Raw genomic sequence first — 14,991 nt, forward strand, 5'->3', positions numbered from 1 at the left:
ATTTTTAAAGTAAAGTTACATTGTGAATGTTGGTTGCACCACATGATTTTTTTGACATGCCACATGACTTTTCAAAAAGTTTAAGTATTTATTATTATATTATTATTTTTTTTATGCACCTTTTTTCTTTTATTTATTTTTTATTTATTTTTTTCTAACAAATAGAATTAAAAAAGATTGAAAAAAGATTATGCCACACTTAAGGTTAAGAATTTCGCGTCATATATAATCTGATTTATGTGCTATACTAAGCTATATCCTGTATTGTGTTGTATTGTAGAAAGGCACTATATAAAATAAACATCGTTGTAATTCCCTTGTTTTGTGAGTGTGAGAAGGAAGGAGACCGGGGTCGGCTGGCTGAGGCTCGTGGGTATTTTATTAAATAAACTCGTATAACAATCGCGCCACATGCGCGTCAAACTCAAAACTCATTCAACAGTTCAAATTACTCGGCAGCATTCGTCTTTCTCGATCAGAGTTCTCTGTTCACGGTCCCACGAGTCCTCAGCCCTCTCTCTCCTCGATCGCTGGGTCCAGATACGGTCTCCCCACGCCAATTACTGCAACGAGACACAGGTGTGTAAGTCATTTTGCACTTGACCCACTTACCGCCGCTCGTCTCCCCACTCTCTCTCCCGTCGCAGACCTCGCTGAACCACGCCTCCCCTGCCACAAACATATTATTGTATATGTGAATAACATTTTTATTTGTAATTAATTATATCCGTACAAAACAATAATAATAAAAAAACGAGTCAAGTCACATTTATTTATATAGCGCTTTTTACAGTAGCCTACAGATTGTTTCAAAGCAGTTTTACCGTGATAACAGGAAAATAAAGCAAAAAAGTTTGTTTCCTGAAGAAAATAGTGTCACAGTCCAGCTTAAGTAAGTTGAGTGATGTTTCATTTTTGTTTTAAAAAAAGTTATTAATTTAGTTCATTTATATACACTGCCGTTCACAAGTTTGGGGTCGCTAAGATGTTTTATTTATTTTTTAAAGAGTCTCTTCTGCTCACCAAAGCTGTGTTTATTTGATTAAAAATACAGTAAATCAGCTGTTTTCTATGTGAATATATATAAGTGTAATTTATTCCTGTGATCAAAGCTGAATTTTCAGCATCATTACTCCAGTCTTCAGTGTCACATGATCCTTCAGAAATCATTCTGATTTGATGATCAAGAAACATTTATGATTATTATCAGTGTTGAAAACAGTTCAGATTTCTGTGGAAACCATCATACATTTTATTTCTCAAAAGAGAAATGTAAAAATACATTTATTATTCAAAAGAACAACATTTATTTGAAATAGAATCTTTTGTAACATTATAAATGTCTTTACTGTCACTTTTGATCAATTTAATGTGTCCTTGATGAATAAAAGTATTAATTTCTTTAACTTCTTTCCAAAAAAAAAAAAAAAAATCTTACTGACCCCAAACTTGTGAACGGTAGTGTATATTTAGCCACTCTGGAGTAAACCATGATGTCATCGTCCAGCTTAGTTCAGTATTAATACTGAAGATCAGTTCAATAGTGTCAATGCAGGCAGATCAATATTATTGTTGAATATTAAATTAAATTAAATGTTAAATTTAATGTCCCCAACTAAGCAAGCCAAGCCAATGGCAACAAATGTGGAAAAAGGTGACAGTGGCAACCTTGGGAGAACCCAGGCTCAGTCAGGGGGCCAGTTCTCCTCTGGCCAATGAACGGACAGTGTATGATTATGATTCAGGCAGCATTATAGATCAGAAGTCAGATTGGTTTGGAACAATCAGAATATTATCCAGTTCCATCTGGTTGAAGATCGGAGTCACGCCGGTATGGAGATGGGTTTGTCGTGTCGATGAGGCCTTCACAGGGGAGAGTCTCTGCTGACACTTCAGGGATGCGTTGTGGTCGTGTCTAGGTGCAGGTCCTCCATCTGGTCTGGATATGGCCCGGATCTGGCTGACTACATCATGCGTTGTGGTCGTGTCTAGGCGCAGAGGTCCACTTTCTGATCTGGATACGGCCTGGATACGGCTGATAACAGTAAACCTTGGAATAAACAGAAAGACTAACATTAGCGTAGATGCCATTCTTCTTATGATGTAACGGGTACATCAGGGGCACGTTCAAGTTCAAAACGGTGCGCAACGTTTTGCTGCGGTTTCCGGGTTGAACGTCATGTTTCCTGGAAACGGCGTGCACCGGTGTGCAACGGGGTTTGAGATACGTTTTCTCTTGTTTGGTGGGTGTGTCAGAACTGCAGTCCAATCAGCAGCAACATGTATATAAAGCACGCAGTATTAAAGTGAACTCGCACAATGGGTTCAAGGAAAGTAATTGGGGGCCAAGCACCGAAGGTGCGTAGGCACCTATTGTATCTGTTCCCGTTCTTATTATTCTTCTTCCTTCTTCCGACTGGGAGTCTATGGCAGCCCATAGAACCGAATGCGGGAAAGTTGTTTTGGTTTGACATTCTGATAGAGGACAGTCCCAACATTAAATACACCAATTTTGGTGTGTCTAAGTCATTCCCTCTAGCGCCACCACCTGTCCAAAGTTTCACTTTTATTTTGCTAATAACTTTTGAACCGTAAGGCCAATCAACAAAATTCTTTTTCTCTCTGATTCCTGAGCTCATGCCAATTCGATAGCACCCTATGACGTCATTTCCGTCAGAACAATATGGCCGCCATTTTGAATTTATCTAAAAAGCTACTTTTTCGAACTCGTCCTAGACGGTTTGTCCGATTTGCACGAAAATTGAACCAGATCATCTACAGACCATGCTGACAAAAAGTTATGGAATTCAAGTTGACTCGCTTAACAGTTTTCGATAAACCCACGAATAAATTTTATGTAGCGCTTGCGAAAACAGATGTAAGGCCGTATCTCCGCAACGCTTTATCGGATTCAGACCAAACTTGGTACATGCTGTGTTTCGGCGCAGCGCCACCTACTGGTCCGGAGATATGAAAAATGGCTATTTTTGCTTATAACTTCTGAACAGTTTGTCCAAAAATCATAAAATTGGTCTTGTTAGATTCAGGGTAACATGCCGAGTCGACTGATATCCAATTTTACCATATCGGCCATTTTGGCTGTCGGCCATTTTGAATTTTGTGCTAAAATGCTGTATTTTAAGAACGCATGAACGGATTGTTACGAAACTTGGTATGGGTCATCAGCCCGATGTCCTGAAGGAGCGTGAGAAGTTTCGAAACAGCGCCACCTAGTGGTGAATTTTTTTTTTCAAATGCTTATAACTTTGTGTGTGGGCGACTTATTTTCACGAGACTCTTCCAATTAGACTCCTGAAACCTTGCCGAGTCCTACGATACCAAACATGCTAGGTTTCGCCTTACGGTTTGTGTAGCGTTGTGATTTAGCGCTTAAAAAACATTTGGCTATATCTTCGAAACCGCTAGTCCGATCGAGACGAAACCACCGTCAGAAGTTTGGAAACATAGGTTGATGTTGAAACACCAATTCCCAAATACGAAAATATTGATGTTTAGGGGTAGTAAATTCCAATCAAAGTCATGTGTCAGTCATTTTTTACGTGTTTTTTCATATAAATGTCTATAACTCCGAAGTGAATTGAGATATTTTCACCAAAATCGACACACATATGTATGGGCTCACTCTGAGGACACATAAAAAAAATGGTGGGACTCAGCCTCTTGGTGGCGCTATAATAGAACAAAACATGAAATTCCCATTGACTTCAATACAGTTTTGTGAAATAAAATGCTATACTAAATAAATGCATTAGTGTACTATTACAAAACTCAGAATGTGCCATCAGCACCATCCCCTGAAGGTACCCAAAATATTTCGAGACAGCGCCACCTAGTGGTCAAAAGTTATAACAAAATGTCCAAAACTGCTAATAACTTTTGAATAAATTGGCCTATTGTAATGCCACTGGTCTTAATAGATTCCTTGGGTCAAGTTGAGAACATAGATACCAAGTTTTCCTTATTTGGCCAAACTTCCTGTCCGCCATCTTGATTTTCATTCAAAACCTACTTTTTCGAACTCCTCCTAGACCGTTTGTACGATTTTCACCAAAATCGAATCGTATCATCTCCAGACCGTGCCGACTCAAAGTTATGGATTTCGTGTCGACTGAGAAAACCGTTTTCGTATACCGCAACAGCAAAGTTGAGGCATGATGCCAAAAGCACTATTCAGGCTTTATTTCTGCAATGCCTTGACATATTAACACCAAACTTTGTATGTGTCATTGTCACTTCACTCTGACCACATCACATCAGTTTTGTGACTGCGCCACCTATTGGTCAAAAGTGATAATCCATTAAATCATATTCTTATTTACTGTTTCTATGATTTTTCAGGCATTTTGCCTAAAATCTTCTGTAAATGTCTTTAATTGCTCATTGTTGCAATTGGTCTGACACGTCTTGTCGTCTTATTCTGCTTGGCCCCGGTAATGGCTGCTTGCAGCTATATTTTACAAATGTGTTCGATGCAGCTCGGTATACGCAACAACTGAGGATATTAGAAGACATGTTTGTCGTAAGTTTTATTGTAAAAATATAGGATATCAACATAATGATGTAGTTGTTTATATTTTTAGCTTCATTGCAAGTGTATGACATGTGGTATAGAAATAAACAATGGTAATTAAGTGCTTTTCCTAAAAATGAGAAAGAAAATACAGGGTATTAAAACAGTATGAACTACAAATAAAGTCAGTATGTGAGGCTAAATAGATGTGTTTTAGTCTGAATTAGGTAAGATGTGTGCTTCCATTTCAGTTTCCACAAATCCCTTCACTCGATTGGGACATTCTCTTTTGTTCTGGGTGGCAAGTGCAGTAACTGTAACATCGGGCATATTTTGTAGTATTAAACACATATTTATACCGACTTCATCAGGCTCCGAAAATTCTTCACAAAGACCACAAAGAATGGCCTTCTCAGCTGCCATAGTTGCAACTCTTGCGTCATCAGAACAGTGTGTTCAACGCATCACCGTTTCTGTTTAAAAAACGTTGTGCAATGTTTTGTTGGGGCTGAACGCAGCCCAGGTGTTATAGGAAGTGTTCCCGGTTCCGGCTGACCTAATTTATGCAGCCTAATAATCATTTAACTGATTTGAATAATAGGAATGTATAATTTGTTATGTGTATGGCAGGTTAAAGAGATGTGTTTTTAGTCTAGATTTAAACTGACAGAGTGTGTCTGCTTCCCAGACAATGTTAGGAAGACTGTTCCAGAGTTTAGGTGCTAAATAGGAAAAGGATCTACCGCCAGCAGTCAATTTTGATATTATCAACTGGACAGAGTTTTGAGTTCCCAATAGACGTTTAAGGCTTTTCTGTACGCAATCGTGCTCTCTCTCCACGAAATTCGAAAAACGTCTAGTTTTGTTTTCTTCCAGTTGAGCTCCATTTTTTGGGCTACTCTCTTAAGGGCCCGAGTGTGCTCGTTGTACCACAGCATTGGACTATTTTCTTTAATCAGCACAAAGGAGCAACTGTGTCTAAAGTGCTGGAAAAGAGAGAGTCAAAAGTTTCTATCGCAATATCGAGTTATTCTAAGCTATCTGGGATGCTGAGGAGATGAAACTGATCAGGAATATTATTAATAAAGCAATCTTTAGTGGCAGAAGTGATAGTTCTAACATATTTGTAACACGGAGTCGGCTTTGCAACCTTGGCTAAATGGAGTATACACAAGACTAGATAATTATCTGAGATGTCATTGCTCTGCAGCAGAATTTTAACGGCATTAACATTGATTCCACGTGACAATATTATATCTAAAGTATGATTATGACAATGAGTGGGTCACGTGAGTGGGTCACATGTTGTCTAACTCCAATAGAGTTCAGAATGTCTCTAAATGCCAATCCCAAAGCGTATTTTTCGTTATCTACATGTATATTAAAATCACCAACAATTAGGACTTTATCTGCAGCCAGTACTAACTTTGATAAAAAAAATCAACAAATTCTTTGATAAAGTCTGTATGGTGCCCTGGTGGCCTGTATACAGTAGCCAGCACAAATGTCAAACGTGATTTATCATTTACACTAGATAGTGTTACGTTAAGCACTAACACTTCAAAAGAATCATATTTGAAACTAGATTTCTCAGTATTTCTGAAGATATTTCTATAGATTACAGCAACACCTCCCCCTTTTCCTTTCAGATGTGGCTCGTTTTTATAACAGTAATCTTGGGGGGTGGACTCCTGAAAGTAATGTAATTGTCTGGTTTTAGTCAGGTTTCTGTCAGACACAAAGGGCTCTATTTTAACGATCTGAAGCGCAAGTGTCAAAGCGCAATGCGCAAGTAACTTTGTGGGCGGGTCTTGGCGCTGTTGCTATTTTCCCAGCGGGATAAATGACTCTTGCGCCTGGCGCAAATCTAAAAGGGGTTGGTCTGAAGTAGCTTCATTATTCATAGGTGTGGTTTGGGCGTAACGTGAAATAAACCAATCAGAGCGACACCTCACATTCCCTTTAAGAGCAGGCGCGCTTGTTCTAAAGCGGATTCCTATTATAACGGCGGATTTGCCAGGCGCACGACAGGAGCGGTTCAAGGCCGAGGAGACCGACGTTCTCGTCAGGGACGTTGGGGATGGAGAAACACACCCAAATTAACTTTGGTTAAACAGGCGTATGATAATTTGGGTAAATGTGTAAGCTAGATGTATGCTTTTATAATAAAATGTCTATCTATCTATCTATCTATCTATCTATCGTAATAATGTATGATTTGCAAAAATGATAACTGCTGCGTCTGTGTGTAGATGAGAGAATCAAAGTGTATGCGTGTTGTGCACACGCTACATTGATTAAGGCCAAGCATGCGCCCTTAAAATAGCATACGAATAACATGCGCAACGCGCCACTGACTTTAAACCGTTTTTTTTCGGTCAGTGGCGCAATTGTTTTCTAAACCTGTAAAATAGCATCAGGGAACGTTTGCGCCAGAACACCCCTCCTCTTTGCGCTGAACCGCCCTGGGGAGCGCAAGTGTATTTCTTAGTTAACCGACGTACATCTGTGGAGGGAAAAGTCCGCTTTGCGCGGGTGCAAAATAGGAATGATACATTCGTCGGTGTACAAAGTCAATTGCGCTGGGTGCAAGATAGGGCCCAACATGTCTAGGTTATAGTCTGTAATCATATCATTAACAATAAGTGCTTTTGAAGTAACGGATCGAATATTCAGTAACCCGAGCTTTATCATTTGTTCATCTGTATTATATCTATTTTTTATTTGTTAAACATCGATTACATTTTTACCCTTAGATAGGTTTGGGAGTTTTTTGTATTTCCTAATTCGGGGAACAGACACAGTCTCTATATGATGATATCTAGGTGAAAAAGTCTCTATGTGATGGGATTTATCTGACCTCAGTGACGTGAGACAGCTAGCAGCCGGTCGGTTTAGCCAGTCTGTCTGCTTCCTGACTTGAGCCCCACTTCATGTTTGAGCTCTAAGACTATATGCCATATTACTAGAGAGAAGAGCAGCACCATCCCAGGAGGGATGAATACCATCTCTTTTCAACAGGTCAGGTCTGCCCCAAAAACTTTTCCAATTGTCTATGAACCCTGTATTATTTTGCGGACACCACTTAGACAGCCAGCCATTGAGTGAGGACAGACTACTAAGTATCTCATCACTCTGGCGAACAGGAAGGCGGCCAGAGCAAATTACAGTGCCTGACATTGTACTTGCGAGTTCACACACCTCTTTAACGTTAATTTTAGTGATCTCCGGCACATCATTAGTGCCGACGTGAATAATAATCTTAGAGAATTTACAATTATCATTAGCCAGCACTTTTAAATTTGCTTTGATGTCAGGCACTCTGGCTCCCGGCAAACATGTGACTATGGTGGCTGGTGTCTCTATTTTCACGTTCTGTGTAATAGAATCACCAATAACTAAGGCACATTCAGCAGGATTCTCAGTGGGTGTTTCACTGAGTGGGGAGAACCTGTCTAATGTTGTAATCGGAATGGAAGAGCGGTGTTTTGTCCCGCGACTACAGTGTCTCACGGTCACCATGTTGCCCTGCTGCACAGGCTCTACAGCTGGAACCGAACAATGTACACAGTTCACTAAGTTAGTCGCATCCAAAGCAGTATCTAAAGCCCTTGCATTCTTGCTATCCTCGATCAAAGTTTGGATGCGTGTCTCTAGTTCTGAAATCTTCTCCGTCAGCCTGACTATCTCCCTGCATTTATCACGTGTAGTCATCACCGCTGACAGAGAAGGCTATACTATACATGTGACACAAAGTGGAAGTGATAATAACAGGAGAAGACATTACTCACCATGTTTGTTGACTGATCCTACTCACCACAGTGTTGTTTGATGGACTCGTAAAGGCGCGAGTGTGCACGAGACGGCAAGCACGGATGGCAGGCTAGTGAGATACTAGCGTGTTGTGCTAGCGATAACAATTTAGATAAAAGCTAGCGATGTCAGATTAATGTGATAGGCAATATTAGATAATATCTAATATGTGTTGATGAGTAAGTTATATTTAGCAATATAAACAAAAGGAACGATAGTAAATAGAGCAATTCAAAGCAGAAAGCTATACAGTGCTTACAGATGCAAACCAGCAGCAAGGCAGACAGGAGCAATCGATCAGCGTGTAAGTGTCTGCTAAATGACTACTTACTAAATGCATACATTATACAGTAACATTTGCTTTAACATGCTATCAAATGGCTATCTAGAATTATTAATTTCAGTCATATCTAAATTCACAGAGCTCAGGCTAAAATACTTACGCTGTTATAGATGAGTCTGGTTTGAGGAAGGTGCCAGACAGTGACATTTCATGGCTGTGACTGGAGACTGCATTTTGATTAACATGCAGTGTGGATATGCAATCATTCAGTGATACATAGCACTGATAAATATCCACTTTATACATATGGATTTTGGTGTTTATAGTTACAAGATGTCCTGTTTTAACATGAATGCAAGGTAATGTAGAAAAGCACTGGCTAATATTGGTTTGGTGAATATTATAGTACAGTGTGTTCTGTCCATATCCACTGTCTGGTAACAGGTTTAAGCCCATCCCTGTTTTATGGATTTTATGTGTGTTTAGTGTGTTTGAGACAGAACAAAGCAACAGACTGTGAGCAATTGTCCGTCAGATGAGACGCTCAGACCCGATCCCACTGAGTAAGACAGATTAGATCATCGGCTATGGAACATCCACTCTCGGATAACAGAAATGCTTTAAAATCTAAAGAGGTCTCTAAAGAGGACCTGTAAATAAGTCACATGGAAAGATGGAAATAAAGCAAAACACTTGAACATACCAAGAGAATTTTCAATATCTTGATGTCTTAAATAAAACAGATGTTGCCTGCTTTATAATTCCAATGTTTTCTATTGATTTATGTACTGAGAATGGTAATGATTATTTTAATATGGAAATTGTGCACTAATTTGACTGGAAACATTCGCACAGTCATAGTGTTTGGGAATGACAATTATATTTACTAACAGGTTTGATTCTTGCCAGATTGTTGTCTTGTTTGTAAACAGTTGAAGTTCACTTTTCACATTGAACGATGGCACTTTCTACCTGCCGCCATCCTTACTGAAAAATCCAGCATAAATCAGCATGAATTCCATGTTGGTCCAGCTGGTTTATTCTGTTTAGATGCGGTATAGGGCTGGTCTTGCATAGTCCTGCTGTTCTCAAACAAAAATGAGGTGATGGAGCTGGTCCAGCAAACCAGAAACCTGCTAATGCTGGTGACCAGCAATGCTGAAATTTTCAGCAGGGATGTTGGTTGCTTAAATATCTACAATATATATATATATATATATATATATATATATTTTTTTTAAGGTGGCCTATCTCATCTCACTGCTTTTGATCTGTGCCAGTTCCATTCAGAATCTAATATATTGAGAGTATTTATTAAATATATATATTTTTTCCATTGTATGTTTTAACCATCACCTTTTTCCAGTTATTGTGTCTGCTCAGACACTGTGAATTTGTACCATCTTGTGATTGTCAGTTTGTCACCATCAAAATTAAATTACACATACAATGACACTCAATGAAACCACTTCTTTAAATAAATATTTTATTTTCAATGAAAATAAATACATTTTCTTAAGATAGAATCAACAACATTTAAAAAAAGCATTTGTGGGGGCATGGCGACAGTTCATGACAGCACACAGTTTGGAAGAGAACATACAATCTCACCTGCAGGGAACATTCTGCGGGGTGGTTTGTGATTTACGATATACAGACTGACAGGCTCAAGTAGCTTTAGGTTGAAATTGACATTTTCCCTCCTTTTATTTTTTAACAAAAAAATAAAATAACAAGACTGGATCGCCGGGAATGTGAAAAATCATTAAATCATCAAATAATAATCTACAAATCATTAGATTTTTCTGTTGCTAGACGTGGTTTGTCTATAATTATCCAAGACTCACAAATTACAGAATAAGCATACTAGGGAAGTCATTCCAGTCTCTACAGATACAAGAAAATACAACTGACAAAATCGAAGTCTGAAACTGAATTTCCCATTTCGTATGCATCAAAGACTAAACAATCAGCCAAGTTGGAGTTGTAAGACACAGAATATGACCCATTAGGTTTTCTTTCTTGTGCTTTTTTTATTTGGTGGCAACTGTTCACAATCCCAAGCTGTACGTACAGCAATTACCCAAGCCAGGGCGGGTAAAGCCGAGGGAGTTGAGCCCAGCTCTGGTGGAACAGATTAACCTACTACTACTGTATGCTGTGCTATTTCCATACCAACCCAACCCCCACAGTATTTAACACAAGAACTACCAACATAACGACACAGGAAGTTCTCAAACCCAGCAGGGCAGCCGTTCCCAACTCTTCATTACACCCTGAGCGAAAGCAAGCAAATGAACATGTCCATTTTGTAATTATCAGGCCATCTGAGATGACTGATCATTCTGACCTCAATTAAGAAGAAGGTTGTAAGTGTAATTTAAATGTAATCAAGTTTAAACCTGCAGTGCTCGGGCAGCGAAGAGGGAAACAACATTTTGTGCTGGTTTGTAAGGTTGGCTTTAACGCACATCAGGAAACCAGTGCTGTGGTTAGTGGTTGTTTCGAACAATAGTTAACCAATTGACATTCAGGTTAATTTGGAAACAAGTGGAAGGTTTAATTCTTTATGCAGCATGTGGCTTAATGAATATTGTGGTCCATGTTCCATGTTCACAGCAATAAGGAGCATATGAGCAAACAGGAAGCCACTTTTTGAATCATATAAAGACAGCAGTTTCTTCCTCATTCCATGGAACAAGGTAGGAATGTCTACAGTGAATATTAATCAGTATCTGTGTAAAAAACTATAAGGCAGTTTTACAGTTCAGACTCATCAGCAGGGAGCACAGGCTCAGCATTTAGCAAGGGAGGCTACAAAACATTCTACCATTTTCTAGGCAAGTTAATCTAGCACAGAAATATTCCTGAAAGCATCAAGACCTATATGCAAGACACTCATTTTGGGTCTAATTCAGTCAGATATAGCAACAACAACAAAAAAAAGTGTTAAATGTGACAAATGTTTACCGTAGGCAATCATCTTTAAAATTTTGAATAGCTGTAGAAAGAAAATGACCAAAGGGACAGTGTAACACTGCGCACAAAGAATGTTTCATACCCAACCGCTACCACCTCACACCCCCTTACCATTTCAAATATCATTAAGAGCTACTGGAAAAAAATCAACCTATTTTGAAGTACCAGCCTTCAATTCCCACTCATTCAAACATATTTTACCACAAGTCTTGGGGTTAGTTTGAGAAAAGGCAAGTCTATATCACCACAGATAATGTTTGCTTTTTGGTAGGTGTCATACATAAATACATTTCTAAATGCTATTGATTCTAGTTGCCCCTGAGGAGGCAAAGCAGTTTCTGCAAAGTTCCAAGCAGACTTCATTTTCAACCATGTGAAGTTACATTCAACCCTGGGACACTCAGTCACCATTAATCCAGGATGACCAATGGGGCAAGACAAGACCTGCTCACCAAAGCCACACTTGTGCCCAGTTCTTCACTGACTGAAGACCGAAGACTGAAGACCATCCAGAAGTCTTTTCCCTCATTGAAAGCAAAAAGTGTGCACTACAACATGCATAGCACAGCTTCACAGATACAGAGAACCTGGTTGTTTTAGCCTTTCTCATCTTGCCCCAGCTTTTTCTTGATGACCAAGTCTTTCTTTGATTTAAGGACCAGAAGCAGGATTTTAGCAGCTGACAGTGCTTGGTTGCTGCTTGCACACAAAGTCTGAGATGAAATCAAACTCGTTTTGTCCGAGGTAAAGCTCAGGAAGCTCTTGAACCCGGTCCAGCCCGAGTTCCAACACCAAGGATGTCAGAACCTCCTCATCAATCAAGTCTATGTCCATGACATTGAGGCCCAGTGTTGGCCCGCCCATCCCCATCTGCATGCTTGCTAACTGAGCAGGACCCATTCTGTGCTGGACATTTCCCATGTGATGCCCATTCATAGGACCGTACGGGTGCCCGTGGTACTGGGTATTGAGTTTCTGAAGATGCATGCTCGCCATAAGCTGCTGAGATGCTGTAAGGCCTCCTCCACCCATATACTGCTGTGGGTGTTGGTTCTGCGGGTGCATATGATGGTGCTGGGTTTGAGGGTGACCTTGCGGTTGCTGATTCGGACCTCCATACATCATATTGGCTGGCTGCATTTGGTGGGGGTGTCCACCACTTATCTGGCCGTTAACCTGACCGTTCATGACGCCATTCATCACATTCCTCTGCCTCATGGCCGCCTCCATGGAGCTCTGGGGCCCCCTGCTGTAGTGCATGAGCTGCCCGTTGGGAAGGGTCCGCAGACTGGGCTGGTGTCCGTGCACAGAAGGGCCGTTCATTCCCATGCGATACCCATGCAGGCCTCCGCCAGCAGAGCCGTGGGTCATTGGCATCATCATGTGTTCAGCCATGCCTTTTCAACTGCAGAGAAATGAGAAGAATAGCACATATTCAAGCAACCTTTCAGTATCAGCTGATAAACTGATAAACACTTTCAGTTTCTGGAAAACTATCAGTATAAAACATCTGTGGCGCAAACCAATATTATTTGGCTAAACAACTGTTACTTTGATGACCAGTCTGTTTGCAATCAACTTTCACTGATTACAGTCAGTCCACTGTAAAACTAATAATAAATACTTTTCTTAATCAGTATTCATGATTCATTTTCAGAAAATAAATCTTTAATAAAGTTTATTTTTCTTACCCTGTTGACAATTTATTATTATTATTATTATTATTATTATTATAAATATAACAAATATATATTTATATTATGTTTTATGCTTAATTCAACACAATTTAGTAAGGGTTATGGTTACAAGTAAGCAGATGTATCTTACTGATTCAAAAATTGTCCACCACATATTTTGACACAGCATCCTAAAACCCATTGTGGTTGCCAGCTTAAACAATGCAGATATATTATGACTTGAGCCCTTAGCAGAAGAAATATAGCAGTAGCCTAAGGAGCACCAAGGAGCCGCCAGGAGAATCAAAACAATAACAGGCAGGGAGGTGGACAAAGTGTTCAGCAAACAAAGCCAACCTACTGTGAGCAAGAGATAATGACAAAATGTATGATTGATTGTATCTACTCAAATGACAGGGTTGAGTTTAGAGTTTTGAAAATGTATATTATAATAAACATAATTTGAAGTGCAATTCAATTATACGAAGTATTAATCTGTAGGCATATATCAGTTGGTTATACTCTCTAGATGAAGCAAATATATAATCATAACATTTTGAGATAAAAGGTATAATTAATTAATCTTTCCAATTCATACAGTTGACTAAGTTGATTAAGAGACAGTTGATTAAGAGATAAAGAACAATGTTGCATGGGGTCTATAGGGCACCTCTTTCTTTCTTTCTTTCTTTCTTTCTTTCTTTCTTTCTTTCTTTCTTTCTTTCTTTCTTTCTTTCTCTCTCTCTATCTCTCTCTCTCTCTCTCTCTGTCTAAAACAAAGAATTGCTCCTCTTCTTTCTACTAAGATTAAATATTTATTTAAATAAAATATAGGCTACAGACATTCACAATCCCTGTCAGACCACAGTGAAACTTTCATTAAACATCAGCATAGACTACTGAATTTACTGTATTTAGAGAAAAGTTAAAACGTCTCATACACTCATGAGATTTAATGTTCAGTTTAAGCTCTGCATAGCGATATTGCACTTATTTTAAAAAAGAGCATTTAAATTCTGACACTAAAGTATTATTAGTATATTATCTAATGATATATTGCCATGCATAGTGCGCATTATTTTCTGAGAAAAAAAGTCATACTAGAGTAACGTGTTTTGACATCTAAGAACACTTAAAAACCAGAACAGAAATAAAAGCACACTTAACCTATCCAACCATATGTTCAACCATACACATATTTAAATAGCCTATCGCTAATAGGTTCATGCTGATTTCATGGATTTCATTTACAAAAAGAACAAAAGGTCCAGCCAGCCTACTCGTTATCACAGTGATCTCTATATAAAAAGCACATACCGTCAAATAAATCCTGTTCTTGTAAAGATGCTCTTTCGTGTTATCAGTCTCTGTAAAGCAGCGCAGGTATCTCCAGAGGCTGTACTCTGAACTGAACAAACTGCTGCTGCTGAGCGCTTTCTGGGTCAGCACAAGGATTACACACACATACATAAAGAAGACCAGTGAGAGGGGCGGAGCAACATGAACCCCGCCTCTCCTCTGCTGTGATTGGCTCTTCCTCTAATCACAGACGTCACTGGCCAATTACTCACATGGCCTTCAGTTTTATGTGCACTGGCCAAACTCTTCAGCAATTACTCATAAACTAAAACACAACTCATAAGTGCTGCTTGTTGTTTAAACATGTTCATTTCTTAAAGGAAACTTGATATTGGTAGTTTCACTTTTTT

The 14,991-nt window shown here is 39.2% G+C and overlaps 1 protein-coding gene across 1 annotated transcript; it reads right to left on the reverse strand.

Moving 5' to 3' along the window:
• Positions 1-10,096: 10,096 nt before the first annotated feature.
• cited4a (Cbp/p300-interacting transactivator, with Glu/Asp-rich carboxy-terminal domain, 4a) lies at positions 10,097-14,726 on the reverse strand. Its single transcript, XM_084424714.1, has 2 exons — positions 14,600-14,726; positions 10,097-13,011 (listed from the first exon to the last, which is right to left on the reverse strand). Exon 2 carries the CDS (start codon positions 12,999-13,001, stop codon positions 12,279-12,281), a length of 723 nt encoding a protein of 240 aa, XP_084280840.1. The 5' UTR covers positions 13,002-13,011; positions 14,600-14,726; the 3' UTR covers positions 10,097-12,278.
• Between the last annotated feature and the right edge of the window lie 265 nt (positions 14,727-14,991).

This window comes from Rutilus rutilus (genome assembly GCF_951802725.1).
Source record: "Rutilus rutilus genome assembly, chromosome: 11".
Lineage (NCBI taxonomy): Eukaryota > Metazoa > Chordata > Actinopteri > Cypriniformes > Leuciscidae > Rutilus > Rutilus rutilus.

Coding starts and splice junctions, on each gene's coding strand:
- cited4a (XM_084424714.1), bottom strand. CDS start 13,001: ATGGCTGAACACATGATGATGCCAATGACCCACGGCTCTGCTGGCGGA.